The sequence below is a fragment of the Sapajus apella genome, unplaced genomic scaffold, assembly GCF_009761245.1.
Source record: "Sapajus apella isolate SASKATOON/1434 unplaced genomic scaffold, GSC_monkey_1.0 scaffold104, whole genome shotgun sequence".
Taxonomy (NCBI): domain Eukaryota; kingdom Metazoa; phylum Chordata; class Mammalia; order Primates; family Cebidae; genus Sapajus; species Sapajus apella.
This window is the reverse complement of record NW_022437044.1, coordinates 219,776-239,878: the sequence shown is the minus strand read 5'-3', so window position 1 is coordinate 239,878 and position 20,103 is coordinate 219,776. Positions and strand designations below refer to the sequence as shown.

Genomic DNA, 20,103 nt, shown 5'->3' with positions numbered 1-20,103 from the left:
TTTTTTTTTTTGAGACGGAGTTTCACTCATGTTACCCAGGTTGGAGTGCAATGGCGCGATCTCGGCTCACCGCAACCTCCGCCTCCCGGGTTCAGGCAATTCTCCTGCCTCAGCCTCCTGAGTAGCTGGGATTACAGGCACGCACCACCACGCCCAGCTAATTTTCTGTATTTTTAGTAGAGACGGGGTTTCACCATGTTGACCAGGATGGTCTCGATCTCTTGACCTCGTGATCCACCCGCCTCGGCCTCCCAAAGTGCTGGGATTACAGGCTTGAGCCACCGTGCCCGGCCTATATTTATTTCTTAATCAAAAATAGGTTAGTATGAGCATCGTCCTCATAAAGGAGGAAGACAAATTAGAGATACCAATCATGTGATGCACAGGTGAGTTGTCAGAGAAGTAGAAATCTTGGTGAAAATTATTAATAAGCCTTTCTGAAGGGAACAACTGTGGTCAACACCTGCTTCACAGTTAGATGTGGTTTGTCTGCCAGATAGTGCTTAATCTCATTTCTAATATACTATGCCTAAGCTTCAAGCTCTCTGTCCCTTATACCCAGAGAGGGGAAATAATGATGAATGAGGCTCAGATACTGGGTGAAGGTATCAGTTTTACACACCAATTGTAGCCAAACTGTATCATGGAAGCTGGCTCAAAACACTGTATATCCAAGAAATGTGAAAAACAGTTATGGTCACCGTTTTATGGATAAAGGAAATTTTTTTCTTCATCTCAATCTCTTACTTTATTTAATAGATCACTTCTTGGTTGTAGCAGATATTCACAGCATTCTGTGTGTGCTCACATGAATGTGTGTGTGTGTGTGTGTGTGTGAGATTTATATTTTAACATGAATCAAAGCTGACTGGATGATCTCACTTAACACCTATTCTCTGTTCACACATAAAGTTTATTCAAAGTGATACTGTTAATGATATTAGTGAGTTACTGATCTGATATTTTACCAGGCTATTTAACATGTCATATATTTCTAATTAAATTTTAATTGATTCTTGAGGAACATATTAAAATGAGCAAGGATCAGATTTGAAACGTCTGCACTTAGCACACAAGTATAAATGTAAATATATAATAACGAATTGTAAAGCTTTTAAGGGTGATTTTCAGCTTTTTGCACACCCCTCCACCATAAAAAATCTAAAGATTCCTTTAAACTCACTCACGGCTAGCATTCTGAAGGGCTTTTTGACTTTTACACCTAGAAGATTTATTAGATGACAAGATACAGACCAATTTGAGAATTTATCTAGCAGTATAATATAGCAGATAAGAGCTTAGACTCTAATATGAATCTCCATATATTAAAATCCCAGACCCATCCTTTATAGGTTATTTAACTTTGGAAAGTTTTTCAAACTCTCCATGTCTATGCCTCAGTTTCTCACCTATAAATCTTCATAAAGTCACTTCGAGGGTGAAATAATGATAATCCGCATAAAATTCCTTGAACAGTGCCTGGAACATAGTGAACAGTAAATCATAACACTTTTTCACTGGGCAGAAAAAAAAAAAATGCTGCTAGCCCCCTGGTTGACATTCTCTTCCTATCTGGGAAGAGAATACATATACACGTTAGGAAGATACTTTTTACTAAAGTCACTTTCAATTAGTATTTTGGATTTAAGTGGTGCTGAAGTATATTGCATAGCAAAATCTGAGGGTAAGTAGGCATTATAATCAAAATTTCAAGTAGTAATAAATGTTCTAAACACATTTAAATCTCATTATATCAGTTAAGGCACCTCTCGGGACTTGCAGTTCCCTTAATAACTAGATGTTTAAAAGGCAATCAAATGCAGTGTTTCCTGGGACACATATGAGGGCAGGAGAAATTCCTTTGCAAAAATGAAGAACAGTAGATGTTAATGCCACAATGCAAAGCATTTGTGGAATCTTTAGGTTTTTCTTGACCATCCACCTTTCTATACAGCAATTCAATCATTTAGACAGTTCTCCTTCAACGTATAATAAAAAAGAATACGAGGTCTTGAGTAAGATAAAGTCCATAAATTAGACAAATTTGGTTGCTAGAAAGAGACCCCTTAGCAATCTTCCTTAAATGCAATTATTAGCTGGGTTTTGCAAAGAATGCAAATTTATCTGTGAAAATTGGTGTTATCACTAGACTAATACTCATTATTTTGGTCTGGGAATCCGGAATGATAGTACTTATGCTGGTAACTACCTTTGATCACTTAAGAACCATAAAAAAGACACTTTCATATAACATTTGTGACTTATTTCTCTAGCAAGTTATTGCATGTGCATGTCTTGGTGAATTTTTTAGCCCATGCGCTTGGAAGATCTGGCTTCATCCCTGACATTCTGCATTTCTGCTCTTCACAGACTCCTTTAACTACTGGGCAGCCTTGTAGCTATCTCCGTGGCAAGGCAGGGCCTTTCCTGGCATGTAAACCTGCTAGGCGAATCCGCCCCTCAAGGGCGTGTCAGTACCATTTCCTGGAGCAATGTCACAGGGTGGCTCCATTTTCCATTTGAGCTCAAATATTTTGCTGCTTCCTCTGCAGCTGCCAGACCTGCTCGTGCTGCTGCTCAGGTAGCTTTCTTCTCTTCCTGGCACCACTATGGGCAGAGGTTTTGGATAAGTGGTTTCTACACGTGTGTTGTTTGTCTGCCTGCCCGCCTGCTTGCCTGCCTTTTTTTTCCCCATTATATTTCTCTGTTTGTTCCTTAGGGAGAGCGACTGGTAGGTCCCTTGCTGACGACTGGAAGAAGATGAGCTCGAGCTATTGGAGTGAGACCAGCAGCAGCAGCTGTGGAACCCAGCAGCTCCCAGAGGTGCTGCAGTGCCAGCCCCAGCATTATCACTGCTACCATCAGTCTAGCCAAGCCCAGCAGCCTCCAGAAAAAAATGTAGTGTATGAGCGAGTGAGGACCTACAGTGGGCCCATGAACAAGGTGGTGCAGGCCTTGGACCCCTTCAACTCAAGGGAAGTGCTCTCCCCTCTCAAAACTGCCTCCTCCTACCAAAATTTGGTTTGGAGCGACCACTCTCAGGTACAACAAAGACAGCTATGCTGGGCTAGTGGAGAAGGGCAATCTTCAACCTGATTTCTCTTCCTTTCTGCTTCTTTGCCTCTATCCTACAGGATATTTTTTGATGGATTGCAGTTATATTTACCTTCCACAGTCACCCAAATTCATCTCTTGGCTGTTATTTCATTTACTAGTGTCTATGGTTGTTTGTTTTTGGGTTTCAATGATTTCATAATCTAATCATAGCATAGGAAGGCTCATTTTCTGTTTGGTCTGACTGAAAGATCTGATCCAAAGAATCCTTTTGCCCGTACTGCAAAACAATTCTCAAGTTGAGTACAGTTTGTTTTTAAAACAAGTTCTTACTGATTCACTTCATATCAGAAGCAAACAGGTTTTTTTTTTTTTTTGGTATCAAATATGGTGATACAGGTATAGTGGTATGTCTGAGTGATAAGCAATTATTTGTGCTCAGCAAAGAGTATGCTGCTCCAGGATAAATGAGAGGTGCAAATATCTGAATTGTCATATGTGTTTTATCTTCCAAGAATGACACACTGATTGTTGTACAGCCTAGGTGAATAATTTACGGAATACTTATAGAAAGATTACTGAAAGAATGAATATAGGACTGAGGAAGGCAAGATGTAAGCAACTGTTACATGAAAGCTACAAAAGATGGAACTCTAAGACATCCCATAAGATGAAATAAATTTGTTTCTTCAGAGTTATCCTTAGCATCAATATCTGTGTTAATAACTTTGTCAATAAATACAAAGGAACACAGTAAGACAGATTTATGTGTATTTTCATCTCCTGACAACTTTTGCATTAACTTTGCAGTTTTAAGCCTTATGGAAAATTCTGTCCAAACTGAAATTATGCTTTTAAGATATGAAAATCTCAAAAAGCAGTAATTGGGATATGATGCTATGCTACATTATTATTACCAATCAGGAATAATATTACTTTTCAAAAACCCACAAATTTAAGTAGAATATAAGATAACATTTCTCAACTGCATTATAGAACTATTTTTAAAATAATTATTCAAAGATATAGATAACCCCCAAACTCCAAATGCCACAATTTTACTCTTCTATTTCAATCTTACCTTCATTTCAGAGAAAAATATTTTTAAAAAATTTAGGATTTACCATCAGTAATTTCCTGGTTGAGCAAAATTCCACTTGTACTCAGGTCAAGGAGAAAAAAAAATATAAAGGTCAAAAATACTAGTTTGTATGAGTGATAAAAATAATGCAAATGTACATCCCAATATTCATATTGAGATGCTAATGCAGAACAAAGTGAATGTCACCTTTGTTTTATTGTAGCTCAAAAACAATAATGTGAAGGTTAAAAACAATTATTATTATCATAGGAATGCTAAAATCATCCTGTTTGCCATAGTTACTTAAACATATTTAGAAACTTTTTTGTCAACTTGCTAGTAAAAGAAAGTAAATAGACATTTAAAAGCTGAAATTTCACAAATTATAAATATTGGCTACAGAACAATTTTTAGGAATACGTTTTATTGTTTGCTCCTTGGTTCAAATTCCCCTTTCAATAACTCAGGACCAAGTTGGTTGCACTTTTTACAAGATTTTCCTTATTTTACCTGGCATTTGCCAAAGTAATCCTTACAAATGGACTATCTCCATCCTAAAATGCAGTTGGCCATAGAGGAGTTTATAAAGAACCTTAGGGGTAGAAGGTGCAGCCGCAGAAACTGGGATAAAATATTAGAATGGAGGACTCTGTGAAGTCTGAAGTTATTTATGACCGAAAAGAAAGAAAAGTAAGTGCTGAGAGCAAATGAGAAAGGTGAAAATTAAGCTATGAGCTAGAAGGAAAAAAAGAAGTATTAATTCCTCAGTGAAACAGGAACAGAGAATATTTGACTACAAATTTTCAAACTGAGTTGGATATCAAAGGGCATTCACAAATCCACAAAAGACAATTTGGCAAGATAGCTACCACAAAGAATATGACTAGAAATCTCTTCTATTTTATTTTCCGTTCTCCCTGTTTATTCATGGAAGGCCATTGTGGCATCATGTAAAGTAAGACCTAGATTTGATCTGAAATTACCTTTATGCTGACAAAATGAGTATAATGTGATGGCAGCTTTACTATGTACCATTACAAGCATGAGCATCAGTACATATTATTCAAAAACCTTTCACTCACTTCATGTTTTAATAAAGTCTCTTCTTAATAAGCCATGTTTCAGATGAGCTGATGTGTAACAATTAGTCTAATACCAAAGTTTGTGACCATGGCAGCTAGAAAAATGGATATTACAATTAATTGTTGATCATTATGAATTCAGTTAAACTTTTACGTTTTTTATTTTGTTTGTTTTGTTTTGCCTTTTGGTGCTTGGATGACATGCAGGGAATTCATGAGATTTTAAAATAAATATTACCAGTAGTAAAATATGTTGCCTTTGAGAAACGAAAATTGATGCTACTCTGCTTTGCTTCCTGAATCATAATTTTAGGTCATGTAGTAGACATTTTTTATTTAATCAAATGTTTTTTGCAGCACTTTAGTATTTTCCATTTCCAGCTTTTGAGTACATGCTTTTCTTCTCTTAACCTCTTGTGCACTAAAATGGTGTTTATGGATATAAACATATTTTAAATTTCTCCAGATATATAATGTTACTTTGTTTCTTTAAAAAGATATTCTATGTTTTTTGGGTATGATTTTGTTTGATTGATAGGGTTTTTCTCAGAGAAAATTAAATGTAGGAATGAGTGGCTGGTGAAATTTTCTAAATTAATAGTAGAATTAAAATTACTGGGTTTATCTACATGAGCAGGTATAGTCAAACACAGGTATAATCAAGATCTCAGATGCGTTTTAGAACTGAATGTGGCCTTGCAAATAAACGGAGTTTTAGAAGCTTAAAATAAAACAAAAATTCTTAGTTCAATCTTTTAAAAAGCTTAGCTATTAACCTACCATCATTAACTCAAAATGAAATGCCTTAAATGGGCAACATTGATATTAATTATTCATTGGGCTTACATTTTTTCCTTCCACTAATTTAGGCTTTTATGAAGTTCAAGATATCTTTCATGTATACAGAGAAGCTCTGTTGTGAGAGAGAACAATGGATTAAAATAAAATATTTTAAACACCAGTCATTCACTGAATATATGTTTATTAAGTGCCTATTTTTTAGCAAATACTGTGATTCTCCGGATAAATACCATGAACCTGTCCAGGGAGCGTTCATTTTTAGGACAGACATATGGAGCCTGGTCTGTAGGTGTCCCATGTATCTATTTATATTTTTTAAAGGATTATTTTGTGTTGTGGCATCAGTATTTTATCAAGTAAAACATGTTTTTGTGAGAGAAGGACTATTTTCATGTATATGTTATAAGGGTTGCCATTCTTTTGAATTTGAAACTTGCAAACAAATCTAACTCTAGAGAGCAGTCTGGGCGAAAATGTGTGTTTATGAATGGCCTCTGTTCTCAACAATTATTCAGCTGGGGGTAACCCTTGTTTATATGATTATTTGTGCTTTTTCTTTGGTTGCAAAGATTGTGGATAACTCTTCTACTGTTCTAGAATTTCTATACACTATCAGAACAGTTTCCTGTTCTGTGGGGAGTGGTGTGCTGCTTTGATAAATTGTTGTTCAAGGGCGTAGTCAATGAACTGAATGATTGTTCAGGGAAGTAGGTTGCCTGAAAAAAGAATGAGGTCATGGGATAAAGGGGTTGCATTTTCAGCTTTGGTCATCCCTTTTGTGCTTATATTTAAATGAAGCTATAGAAATTGGAGTGAAAATGCCCATGGCAATTGTATCTTGTTTAAGGGAGGTCTGATAAATTGCTGGGCCTGTTTTCAGTCAAAGGCACTCATAAGCTGTCGCTGGGCCTGTATGGCAAGAAACGGGGGTGGCAAGTGGAAGAGAGAGAAACTGTCCTTTCAAGTTTCTCTTCTTGGCAATTCCTCACAAAACAATTGGGGGATTTGCCATGCTCTTAATTCCTATTTAAGAGTTAAAACTTTTATAATTGAATATATTTCAGTCAACTTTTTCTTCACACTAGGAGCTATCCCAGTAGAGGTCCTTTTCTGATTTTCACTAAAGTATATATACTCATAATTTTTAAAGATAGAAAGTACGCACTGCAAAAACACTGTATATTTTATTTTCTCTCTGTCTCTTAGTTTTCTTCAGAGAAAGAAGAGAAAAAACCCAGGAATGGGTGTCTTAAATGAGGGATTTGGGGTGGTGAGGAGGAACAGGTCTTTACTGAAGAGATACAGATTTTGCAGTCTAAAGAGCAATTGCAGAGAAAAATCTTATGAAGAAAATGCCCAAACAAGTCTATGTGGAATGTCTTAGGAAGAGCTGTAAATAAATACGCAATGATGAGATGAAATTTGGCAGAATAGAACTGTGAAGCAGTCTAGCTGGAGTCCCTAGGAATGTAGGCTTAGGTTTCAAATGTTTGGGGTTTGTTTAATTCCTGCCTTAAGAGCTTGCTAGCTATTTGCCTCAGTTACTTTATCTGTAAAATGGGGCATTAGTAATACCTAACTCATAAGACCTGTTGGCTTTATTTTCCTCTTGATAGCTCTGGTCAAAGAGCTCAAAAGCCTGGTGTAAGACATACAAGAGAGACTGAAGCCAGTGATAATTAGATCACAGGGAATATTACATACGTAGTGCAGGCTTTGTTTCTAAATATTTGGAAACTTGTTACAATAAATGTGTAACTCTTTTATGTTGTCTAATTTGAATTTTAAAACTTTACATAAAGACTAATATACAGTATAATATTACAAGAAGGAAAACCATGGAAGGCTTGCATATGCTACTGTTAGTCCCAATAACTGTGAGAATCACCGAAGGTAATAATAGTGAGTTACAAACACTCTAGGCCGAACAGTTTCAAAAGAAACAATATCTTTAAAAACCACCTGACATTTATGCTGACAGAATTTGCCAAGGCAAACCTCAATTTGAATAAATTCCCTGCATAGTATGGGAGATGTTTTTGTTAAAATCTTTCAAAGCCATGTAACATAGTTAAACACCTGCCTGAGGTTATTGTTGAGATGTTATACTGAACTTCATACAGCAAGAAACATGTAATTCATAATAATCTCTTTTTAGATGAAATAAACACATTTTTTAGGATAAAATCTGTGCTTCTGTTGTCATATAAAGAAAGCAACCAAATGTATAACAGAACTACTTCCTGTTCCTCCTTCTCACCCTCCCAAATCCCTCATTTAAGACACCCATTCCTGGGTTTTTCTCTTCTTTCTCTGAAGAAAACTAAGAGACAGAGAGAAAATAAAATATACAGTGTTTTCGCAGTGCATACTTTCTATCTTTAAAAATTATGAGTATATATACTTTATTGAAAATATATTTCAGTCAATGTCTGACATGTAGTTAGCACTCGATTTTCTTTCCTTTACTTGTATTATTGCTACCTAAAAATGCAGCCAAAAAACTCCCTTGCTACACAGACAAGATAATAAGCTAAATGAATAGACCCTAAAGTAAAAGTTTCTTTGACACTGGAAAGATTAAGTAAACACATATACTTGAAAGGCTTATTAAGCCTCTACTAGCTAAGAAAGGCTAATGAGGAAAAGCATGAAAGCAATTTTCTAAATCGTGTGGTATGTGATCAAAAGACTGAAACAGTAGGAATGTATTTATGATGTTTACTGGAATAAACATCCTTTAGAAGAGTAATTTGGACGTTCTCATGCTCTTACAGCCTTTGAACTTGAACTTCAATATTTGAAATGTTTTAAAAATGTGTTTTCTTTTACCTTTTTTAAATGTAAAGTGATACCAAGCATTAAAGCTTGCTTGCAGTCTACATCTTACTTAATTTTTTCTCTAGAGATGCACTTCCAGTATGGTAGCCACTAGCCACATATGACTATTTGCAGTTACATTTAAATTAAAATCAAATAAAATTAATATTTAGTTCCTCAATCACACTAGCTTCATTTTAAGTGCTCAAAAACCATATGTGGCTAGTGCCTGCTGTATTGAGCAGCATAGAATAGAGTATTTCCACCATTGCAGAGAGTACTATTGGACAAGTCTATACTTGTAACCACATGCTATAGTGTATATTTCTGCCCTACACAACTGACTTTTATTTATATTACAGTCTCCAATCTCTGGTTAATTATTGCATTTCATGATCATGTCCTTGTGTACAGTCTCCTAAACCTCCTAAAATCCTTTGTAATATAAGCTAGACCATAAATAAATAGTGTAAATGAATATTTCAATGCTTTTAAAATATTTTATTTACCAAGAAGTCAGATTATTTTTTCTTCTTCAGAATTCTTTTTATAAAATATTTTTTCTCATAAATGTTACTGATTATTTTGTGTCAAAATATAATGTTCCAGCACTGGGCAACAAATTGATTAATTTTTAGTTATTTAAACAGTCATAATGCTTCAAGAGATTTGACAGAAATATGATGAAGAAACAAAATCACTTTGTACCTTATTATGCATTGTATGATCTCAGTATTAAAATGGCATTTGATTTGTAATTAAAAATCTTTTCAAAAACATTTATAATTAGATTCTGATGTTAGATTCAAACTCCTTATCTTGATGATGTTAAAGCGCCTCCTTAGGACAGTCCAGTTCTACTTTTACAATCTATCTCCCATTACCCACCTCCTTCCACCTTGTGGTCCAGACACTACACCACTCTCTATTTCTTAAACAAACTGAACATTTTACCTCCCTCCCCACCCCTCCTTTTATTCATGCCATCACCCAGTCTGGCAACATCCACACTTCCCTCATATCTTTGTTGGAAACACCTTTCTTTCAAAATTTATGTGGAAAGTTGTCTTCAAAGTTTTCTCAACCATGAATCTTCTCACCCTCTCCTCAGTGTAGTGCTCCAATCCCAACTCCATCCTGGAGGTGGTCTCCTTTTAAAGCTAGTATCACTTTGCATTATTGAACTATGAGGCGACACGGTACTTATAATACTGAGTTGTATGTCAGTGATCCTTCTTCCCCACCACCATGGACTGTATACTTCTTGAGGGTTGAGGTTTTTTCAAATTAAAACAAATGTTTTAGGTAATATAATGAAACTGGAAATTACGTGTACTTTTTTTTTCTCTCTCTCGCCCTGTTTCTCTCCTCCCTTTCTGTGATTATAGCTTCCAAAAATGCTTAAATGTGACAACCAGCAGTGACTTTAGGAAAGATAAATGACTTAACCGGGATTGTTTGTGGGTTTCACTCTTCTGTGTCCTCTCTTTGAACTGAAAATGGAAAGTAAGACACAAATAGTCTCTGTGAAAAAAGTGAACACATAAAATAAACATAAGGACATTATTTAATAAGTTGATTGGTTTACTGTTCTAATTCTTGGGTCCCATTAAGCATCTTGATTTGACTTATTTTTATTTGGTTTATACCTTTTTCCCCTATAGACAAATATTAATCATTAATTATTGTGGCAAATGTTGTTAAAGGGGTAGCTATTCTGATCTGTTATTTTAACATTTCCCCACACAATCTTGTTGTGATACTTCATTAATCAAATTATCTTGAAACTGCTAATTAGTCTGCTTATAGAGAAACTCCCTTCACGTCCCATGCTGCTGAATTTCTATGTGAAGTGCTTTTATTTATTGTATCTTACTCAGTTACTTTGTAATTCGTTTAGCCTATCATGTATGTGCTCAGAGATGCCTTCATAAAAACTACTACAGGTTGAGTATTTCTTATCTAAAATGCTTGGAACCATAAGTGTTTCAAATTTGGGATATTTTTCAGATTTTGAAATATTTGCATATACATAATGAACTATCTTAGGGATGGGACCCAAGTCTAAGCACAAAATTCAGTTGTTTCATATACACCTTATACACATAGATTGAAGATAATTTTAAGCAACATTTTTAGTAATTTTTTGCACAAAAAGCGTTGACTGCATTTTGACTAAAACCTGTCAAATAAAGTCAGGTGTGGAATTTTCCACTTGTGGTGTCGTGTCAGTGCTCAAAATGTTTTGAATTTTAGAACATTTCAGATTTTGGATACTTGGAAAGAAAGGGAAAAGAAAAGAAAAAAAAGAAAGAAAGAAAGAAAGAAAAAGAAAGAAGAAAGAAAGAAAGAAAGAAAGAAAAAGAAAGAAAGAAAAAGAAAGAAAGAAAGAAAGAAAGAAAGAAAGAAAGAAAGAAAGAAAGAAAGAAAGAAAGAAGAAAGAAAGAAAGAGGGAAAGAAAGAAAGAAAGGAAGGGAAAAGAAAAGAAAAAAAAGAACTTACCAAGGAAAGATTTTTGGGTTCCTGCATGAATTAATTTTAAAATTTTGACAAATTTAATTACACCTAAGAATATGTGCTAGAAAAGTTGCTTAAATTCCCTATACACATCCCATAGCTCTCATCCACTGCCAAAACTTTCAATGACACTAAATATCTATAAATTGCTTAGTCTGACTTTTAAGACCCTCCATGATCGGGCTTCTGTGGAACTTACTTTCTGAAACTCTCCTTCTGGTGTCCTATGTTTTAGCTAATTGTAAATAATTGTTCTCTAAATAAAGTCCCCAATTTTCCACAGCTATGTCTTTCACGCCATTGCTTTTATGTCTGGAATGCTCCTGCTCCTCACCTTTACAAATCTAAACATGCTGAAATTACACAAATTTTTCAAGCCTTTCCTCAAGTGTAACCTTGTGATCAAATCTCTGACTGTCCCAGGTTGAAGTTAGCTCTTGGCTCTCAAAACTCATCTAGTGAACTTCTTATAGGTCTTATGATAGTCTACTTAATTCCTATTTGTACTCATAGTGCTTTTCCCCTACATGATTATAACCATGGAAGGGTAGAGATTATATTATACTCATCCTTTATGTCTCTTTCAATGCCACTACACAGTAAATAGTGAAGAAACTCCAAGTTAATAACTTAATCACATAATCAATCCAGCGAAAATAATATTTCATATTAGTACATGAGTTTTTTATTTTATTTTTTACAACTCTTCCATGTATAAGGGTATCTAGTAAAAGACTTACTAGAACCTCAAAAATTAGGTAGAACAAGCTTTATTATGTTTATTGTACAAATTGTACAGTATATGAATAAAGACAATATTTCTTGTGCATTATTTGTCTGTTAAACAAATAAGGAAATTGAGGCTCAAATAGCTCAGAATAACTTGTCTATTTAGTACAGCTTGTTAGTAAATGCCCTGAGTTTAGAAACCAACTCCTAATATTTTCCTTACATCAGCTATCTCCCTTAATTAACTTTAGACACTCATGATTTCTAAATTAGTTCACATTTTCTATTTCAAAAAAAGTTTGATGATTACCTTTACTGTACATTTTCCCATTCTAATGTTCCATTATCAGAATGTAAAATATCAAAACTATATTAGAGGACAAAAATATTTTCCTTCTGATTTTCAAGGTCTTGCTCTGAAATAATCCTAGAATTCAGTGTATATATTAAGTTTTTAAGGTTTTCCTTTTATCAAAGGAGAATAAAATTTTTTCAGCTTCTGCTTTCACTTCTTTATCCACTGCACTGAGCTACTCAAAAGCATTCTCACTAAAGTAAATAACGGAGACATTTAGGCCCTTGGCACGTCATCTGATTTAACTCTGAAAACAGCCTTTTAAACAAATAGTTGGAAATAAGATATACTTTTGTGAATAATGAATTCTCTAGGAAAATCAGAGTTTCCTAGTTCCAATTTAGGGTGTACAGAAGTATAGACAATTGCCTTAAGTGATGTAGTGAAATTATCCCCAAAACAGACTGATTTTAATCTACTCAGGTCTAAAAATTGGTAATGCCATATGTACTTCATAAAAAGTAAAAAAGGAATAGGAGGAAGAGAGCTGTTACTACTTTCCCAAAGTTAAAAATCATTACTTGAGGCCGGGCGCGGTGGCACAAGCCTGTAATCCCAGCACTTTGGGAGGCCGAGGCGGGTGGATCACGAGGTCAAGAGATCGAGACCATCCTGGTCAACACAGTGAAACCCCGTCTCTACTAAAAAAATACAAAAAATTAGCTGGGCATGGTGGCGCGTGCCTGTAATCCCAGCTACTCAGGAGGCTGAGGCAGGAGAATTGCCTGAACCCGGGAGGCGGAGGTTGCGGTGAGCCGAGATCGCGCCATTGCACTCCAGCCTGGGTAACAAGAGCAAAACTGCGTCCCCCCCCCAAAAAAAAATCATTACTTGAAGCAGTGTTGGATATATTAGACATGAGCCCACATAATTATAAGCCAAATTCTTTTTCACCAGACTCTGCTTAAAGAAAGTTGCCCGTAAAGTATAATGCTAGTATATATAGCAAGTTTGACCCACAGGAATAAATGACTCAACAAAATGCTGAATATTTTATCAGAAAAATAAGGTCTTCCTGCAAAATTGAAAAGATTAGATGATATGAGTATTAAATAAAAATTCAATGGTTTATTGAGTTTTAGAGGCCTGTGAGTACACTCTGTGAATGTATCATGCATTTTACAAACAACTTCTATTGAGTTTATGGAAGCTTAAATTATCTAGTCAAGGCCGTTCTCTCACACAGTCGCTTTTGGGTGGGTCTCTTATTTTCAGGCCTCCAAAGTTGCTTTTGACGGTGAATAATTTTTAAAGTCCCAGTATTTGACTTTCTGTTATAAGGACTAGTCAAACCTAACCATAAAATTAGGTTACACAACTTGAAAAACAGAAAATATAATGCGGGAAGCCATAAAAGTGGCAAAGTATAGTGATTAAGAGCATGAATTCTGGAGTCATGCTAACTGAGTTGGAATTCCAGCACCTTAACATTAGCTGTGTAATCTCTATCTGGTTACCTATTCTACCTCTGTCTAACTTCACTTATGTGTGCAATGGAGTTGTAATAGTATCTCCTTTATAGGGTTGTTTTGAGTGTTAAAGAGAATGATCTATGTAACATGTTTGGCATAGAAAGCTGTTAATAGGTGTTAATTAGCATTATCATAACCAGCATCATCAAAGAAAAACAAGACTGACAAGTTTAAATAATATCCCATTTCTCACATGAGGAAACTAATCTGAGAGAGAGAGCATGTGTAGACCAATATCACACAAGTGGCTAGTAATATAGCTGGGAATAAAATCCAGGGCTCCTGACTCCAAGTCTAGCACTTTTTCCACTATGTCATGACAGCCACCACCACCCCATTATTACCTTCAATTATTTGGTCATCAGGAATGTGGGGCTGTGGCACAAAAGGCATAAAAACTAAAAAAGTAACTGTTTATTGAATGTAATAGTTTGAATATGAAGGATTTGGTAAGCTATATACAGATGAGTAACAGTGAAAATTAAACACTGACTGACACAGGTTATTAAGAGGGAGGTTTGAATTGTTATTCCTGGGGTACTTTTAAAACTAAGATCTCCCATTCATTCATTCATTCATTCATTCAGAAACATTTTGGAACACTTACTATGGAATGTTCAATGGCTATTTATGGGATGACTTGCAGCAATCTTGCCTAGAACTTGATGCCATTGAAAATACCTTTCAACATCAAGATTTTGCTCATTTTGGACATTTACTCACACCGTCTTAGCTAGTTCTGTAAACTGCCAGGGAAAAGGGTTTCTTTAGCAAATCTTTCTGGAATTAATAAACCTTATGTTCAGATAGGTTTCCCCCCATATGATCAGCCTAAATCCATATTGATGCAATTTAAATTCATGCTGGTCAACAACATATGTCTAAATATTTTGACTCATATTAAGCTACAACTTAATGTTGTGATTTTTGAAGCTATTACATTTGTTCCCTAGTGTTTCCATGAGGGTCGTATGGGAAAGCCACATTTGTCTAGATGATCAATTCTAATAATGAAGGCTGAAGTAGGGCTAAAAATAATTGAATATATTATACTCTATGGAGTTAATGTTCCAGCTTTCCACATTTAACAAGCTTAAAGAATTCTTTCATTTTAGGGTGAGACTAGGCTTTGCTCAAATACAAGAGTTTGCCCTTCAAATATCTATTATATTAGCATCTAAATAAGTAATTCTGCCTATACTCACATAAATAAATGTTTTTATCTGTGATGTGTGTGTTTTCCTACTTGTTTTAATTTCTGCAGATTTATAAAATTTCTTAATACACTTTTGTATCTTAAAAGCTATTCCAGTAAGCGAGTAAGGTTTGCTAAGTTTCATTTGCTAATGCCGTCATATTTCTTTTTTTTTTTTTTCCCATTTATTTATTTTATTGAATTTTAGGTTTTGGGGTACATGTGAAGAACATGCCAAATTTTTGCATAGGAACACACGTGGCAGTGTGATTTGCTGCCTTCCTCCCCATCACCTACATCTGGCATTTCTCCCCTTGCTATCTCTCCCCAGCTTCCCACCCCCCACCGTCCCTCCCCTATTTCCCCCCAACTGACCCCAGTGTGTAGTGGTCCCCTCCCTGTGTCCATGTGTTCTCATTGGTCAACACCCGCCTGTGAGTGAGAACATGCGGTGTTTGATCTTCTGCTCTTGTGTCAGTTTGCTGAGAATGATGGTTTACAGGTTCATCCATGTCCCTACAAAGGACCCAAACTCATCGTTTTTGATGGCTGCATAATATTCCATGGTGTATATGTGCCACATTTTCCCTATCCAGTCTATTGTCGATGGGCATTTGGGTTGGTTCCAGGTCTTTGCTATTGTAAACAGTGCTGCAATGAACATTCCTGTGCATGTGTCCTTATAGTAGAACGATTTGTAATCCTTTGGATATATACCCAGTAATGGGATTGCTGGGTCAAATGGAATTTCTATTTCTAGGCCCTTGAGGAATCGCCACACTGTCTTCCACAATGGTTGAACTAATTTACACTCCCACCAACAGTGTAAAAGTGTTCCTATTTCTCCACATCCTCTCCAGCATCTGTTGTCTCCAGATTTTTTAATGATCGCCATTCTAACTGGCGTGAGATGGTATCTCAATGTAGTTTTGATTTGCATTTCTCTGATGACCAGTGATGATGAGCATTTTTTCATATGTTTGTTGGCCTCACGTATGTCTTCTTTTGTAAAGTGTCTGTTCATATCCTTTGCCCACTTTTGAATGGGCTTGTTAGTTTTTTTCTTGTAAATCTGTTTTAGTTCTTTGTAAATTTTGGATATCAGCCCTTTGTCAGATGGGTAAACTGCAAAAATGTTTTCCCATTCTGTTGGTTGCCGATTCACTCTAATGACTGCTTCTTTTGCTGTGCAGAAGCTGTGAAGTTTGATTAGGTCCCATTTGTCTATTTTGGCTTTTGTTGTCAATACTTTTGGTGTTTTGGTCATGAAGTCCTTGCCTACACCTACGTCCTGAATGGTTTTGCCTAGATTTTCTTCTAGGGTTTTTATGGTGTTAGGTCTTATGTTTAAGTCTTTAATCCATCTGGAGTTAATTTTAGTGTAAGGTGTCAGGAAGGGGTCCAGTTTCTGCTTTCTGCACATGGCTAGCCAGCTTTCCCAACACCATTTATTGAACAGGGAATCCTTTCCCCATTGCTTGTTTTTGTCTGGTTTGTCAAAGATCAGATGGTTGTAGATATGTTGTGTTGCCTTCGAGACATCTGTTCTGTTCCATTGGTCCATATCTCTGTTTTGGTACCAGTACCATGCTGTTTTGATTACTGTAGCCTTGTAGTATAGTTTGAAGTCTGGTAGTGTGATGCCCCCCGCTTTGTTCTTGTTGCTTAGAATTGACTTGGCTATGCGGGCTCTCTTTTGGTTCCATATGAAGTTTAACGTGGTTTTTTCCATTTCTGCAAAGAAGGTCATTGGTAGCTTGATGGGGATAGCATTGAATCTGTAAATTACTTTGGGCAGTATGGCCATTTTCACGATATTGATTCTTCCTAACCATGAACATGGAATGTTTCTCCATCTGTTTGTGTCCTCTCTTATTTCGTTGAGCAGTGGCTTGTAGTTCTCCTTGAAGAGGTACTTTACATTCCTTGTTAGTTGTATTCCTAGGTATTTTATTCTCTTTGTGGCAATTGTGAATGGAAGTTTGTTCTTGATTTGGCTCTCTTTAAGTCTGTTATTGGTGTATAGGAATGCATGTGATTTTTGCACATTGATTTTGTATCCTGAGACTTTGCTGAACTTGCTTATCTGTTTCAGGAGGTTTGGGGCTGAGATGATGGGATCTTCTAGATATACAATCATCTCATCTGCAAATAGAGACAATATGACTTCCTCCTTTCCTATTTGAATGCCCTTTATTTCTTTTTCTTGCCTGATTGCTCTGGCTAGAACTTCTAATACTATATTGAATAGCAGTGGTGAGAGCGGGCATCCTTGTCTGGTGCCACATTTCAAGGGAAATGCTTCCAGTTTTTGCCCATTCAGTATGATATTGGCTGTTGGTTTGTCATAAATAGCTTTTATTATTTTGAGATACGTTCCATCAATACCTAGCTTATTGAGGGTTTTTAGCATAAAGGGCTGTTGAATTTTGTCAAAGGCCTTGTCTGCATCAATTGAGATAATCATGTGGTTTTTGTCTTTGGTTCTGTTTATGTGGTGAATTACGTTTATAGACTTGTGTACGTTGAACCAGCCTTGCATCCGCGGGATGAAGCATACTTGATCATGGTGGATAAGCTTTTTGATGTGCTGTTGCAATCGGCTTGTCAGTATTTTATTGAAGATTTTTGCATCTATGTTCATCATGGATATTGGCCTGAAGTTTTCTTTTCTTGTTGAGTCTCTGCCGGGTTTTGGAATCAGGATGATGTTGGTGTCATAAAATGATTTGGGAAGAATTTCCTCTTTTTGTATTGTTTGGAATAGTTTCAGAAAAAATGGTACCAGCTCCTCTTTGTATGTCTGGTAGAATTCAGCTGTGAACCCATCTGGACCTGGGCTTTTTTTGGGTGGTAAGCTCTTAATTGCTGCCTCAACTTCAGACTTTGTTATGGGTCTGTTCAGGGTTTCGGCTTCTTCCTGGTTTAGGCTTGGGAGGAGGCAAGTGTCCAGGAATTTATCCATTTCTTCCAGGTTTATTAGTTTATGTGCATAGAGTTGTTTATAATAATCTCTGATGATGGTTTGAATTTCTGTGGAATCTGTGGTGATATCCCCTTGATCGTTTTTATTGCATCAATTTGGTTATTCTCTCTTTTCTTTTTTATTAATCTGGCTAGTGGTCTGTCTATTTTGTTGATCTTTTCAAAAAACCAGCTCCTGGATTTATTGATTTTTTGAAGGGTTTTTTGTGTCTCTATCTCCTTCAATTCTGCTCTGATCTTAGCTATTTCTTGTCTTCTGCTAGACTTTGAGTTTTTTTGATCTTGCCCCTCTAGCTCTTTCAGTTTTGACGATAGGGTGTCAATTTTTGATCTCTCCTTGCTTCTCATGTGGGCACTTATTGCTATATATTTTCCTCTAGAGACTGCTTTAAATGTGTCCCAGAGATTCTGGTATGTTGTGTCTTCATTCTCGTTGGTTTCGAAGAATATCTTTATTTCTGTCTTCATTTCATTGTTTATCCAGTCAACATTCAAGAGCAAGTTGTTCAGTTTCCATGAAGCTGTGCGGTTCTGGGTTAGTTTTTGAATTCTGAGTTCTAACTTGATTGCACTGTGGTCTGAGAGACTGTTTGTTATGATTTCCGTTCTTTTGCATTTGCTGAGGAGTGATTTACTCCCAATTATGTGGTCAATTTTAGAGTAGGTGTGATGTGGTGCTGAGAACAATGTATATTCTGTGGATTTGGGGTGGAGAGTTCTGTAAATGTCTATTAGGTTTGCTTGGTTCAGGTCTGAGTTCAAGTCCTGGGTATCCTTGTTAATTTTCTGTCTGGTAGATCTGTCTAATGTTGACAATGGGGTGTTAAATTCTCTCACTATTATTGTGTGGGAGTCTAAGTCTCTTTGTAAGTCATTAAGAGCTTGCCTTATGTATCTGGGTGCTCCTGTATTGGGTGTGTATATATTTAGAATCGTTAGCTCTTCTTGTTGCATTGATCCTTTTACCATTATGTAATGTCCCTCTTTGTCTCTTATGATCTTTGTTGCTTCAAAGTCTAATTTGTCAGAGATGAGAATTGCAACTCCTGCTTTTTTTTTTGCTCTCCATTTGCTTGGTAAGTCTTCCTCCATCCCTTTATTTTGAGGCTTTGTGTATCCTTGCATGTGAGATGGGTTTCCTGGATACAGCACACTGATGGGTTTTGTCTTTTTATCCAATTTGCCAGTCTGTGTCTTTTGATTGGGGCATTTAGTCCATTCACATTTAGGGTTAATATTGTTATGTGTGAATTTGATACTGCCATTTTGGTGCTAGCTGGGTGTTTTGTCCTTTAGTTGAGCTGGTACTTGTTGTTCCTTTATATGTGTAGAGCCTCTTTCAGGAGCTCTTGTAGAGCTGGCCTGGTGGTGACGAAATCTCTGAGTACTTGCATGTTCCCAAAGGATTTTATTTTTACTTCACTTATGAAGCTTAGTTTGGCTGGATAGGAGATTCGGGGTTGAAAGTTCTTTTCTTTAAGGATGTTGAATATTGGCCCCCACTCTCTTCTGGCTTGTAGGGTTTCTGCTGAGAGATCTGCTGTGAGTCTGATGGGCTTCCCTTTATGAGTAACCTGACCTTTCTCTCTGGCTGCCATTAGTATTTTTTCCTTCATTTCTACCCTGGTGAATCTGACGATTATGTGCCTTGGGGTTGCTATTCTTGACGAATATCTTTGTGGTGTTCTCTGTATTTCTTGGACTTGAAAGTTTGCCTGCCTTGCTGGGTTGGGGAAGTTTTCCTGGATAACATCCTGAAGAGTATTTTCCAGCTTGGATTCGTTCTCTTCATCGCATTCAGGTACGCCTATCAAACGTAGATTAGGTCTTTTCACATAGTCCCACATTTCTTGGAGACTTTGTTCATTCCTTTTTACCCTTTTTTCTCCAGTCTTGCCTTCCCATTTTATTTCATTGAGTTGATCTTTGACCTCTGATATCCTTTCTTCTGCTTGGTCAATTCGGCTGTTGATACTTGTGCATGCTTCACGAAGTTCTCGTGTCGCGTTTTT

At 36.3% G+C, this 20,103-nt stretch overlaps 1 protein-coding gene across 2 annotated transcripts in view; it reads left to right on the top strand.

Moving 5' to 3' along the window:
* The first annotated feature begins 2,493 nt into the window (after positions 1–2,493).
* POF1B (POF1B actin binding protein) overlaps positions 2,494–20,103 on the top strand; it is a 94,019-nt gene continuing 76,409 nt past the window's right edge. For both annotated transcript variants that reach the window (XM_032258702.1, XM_032258701.1), the window contains exons 1-2: positions 2,494–2,581; positions 2,720–3,042. In XM_032258702.1, coding sequence (XP_032114593.1) covers positions 2,761–3,042 — 282 coding nt within the window. In that variant the 5' untranslated portion in view covers positions 2,494–2,581; positions 2,720–2,760. The remainder of the gene's footprint in view (positions 2,582–2,719; positions 3,043–20,103) is intronic.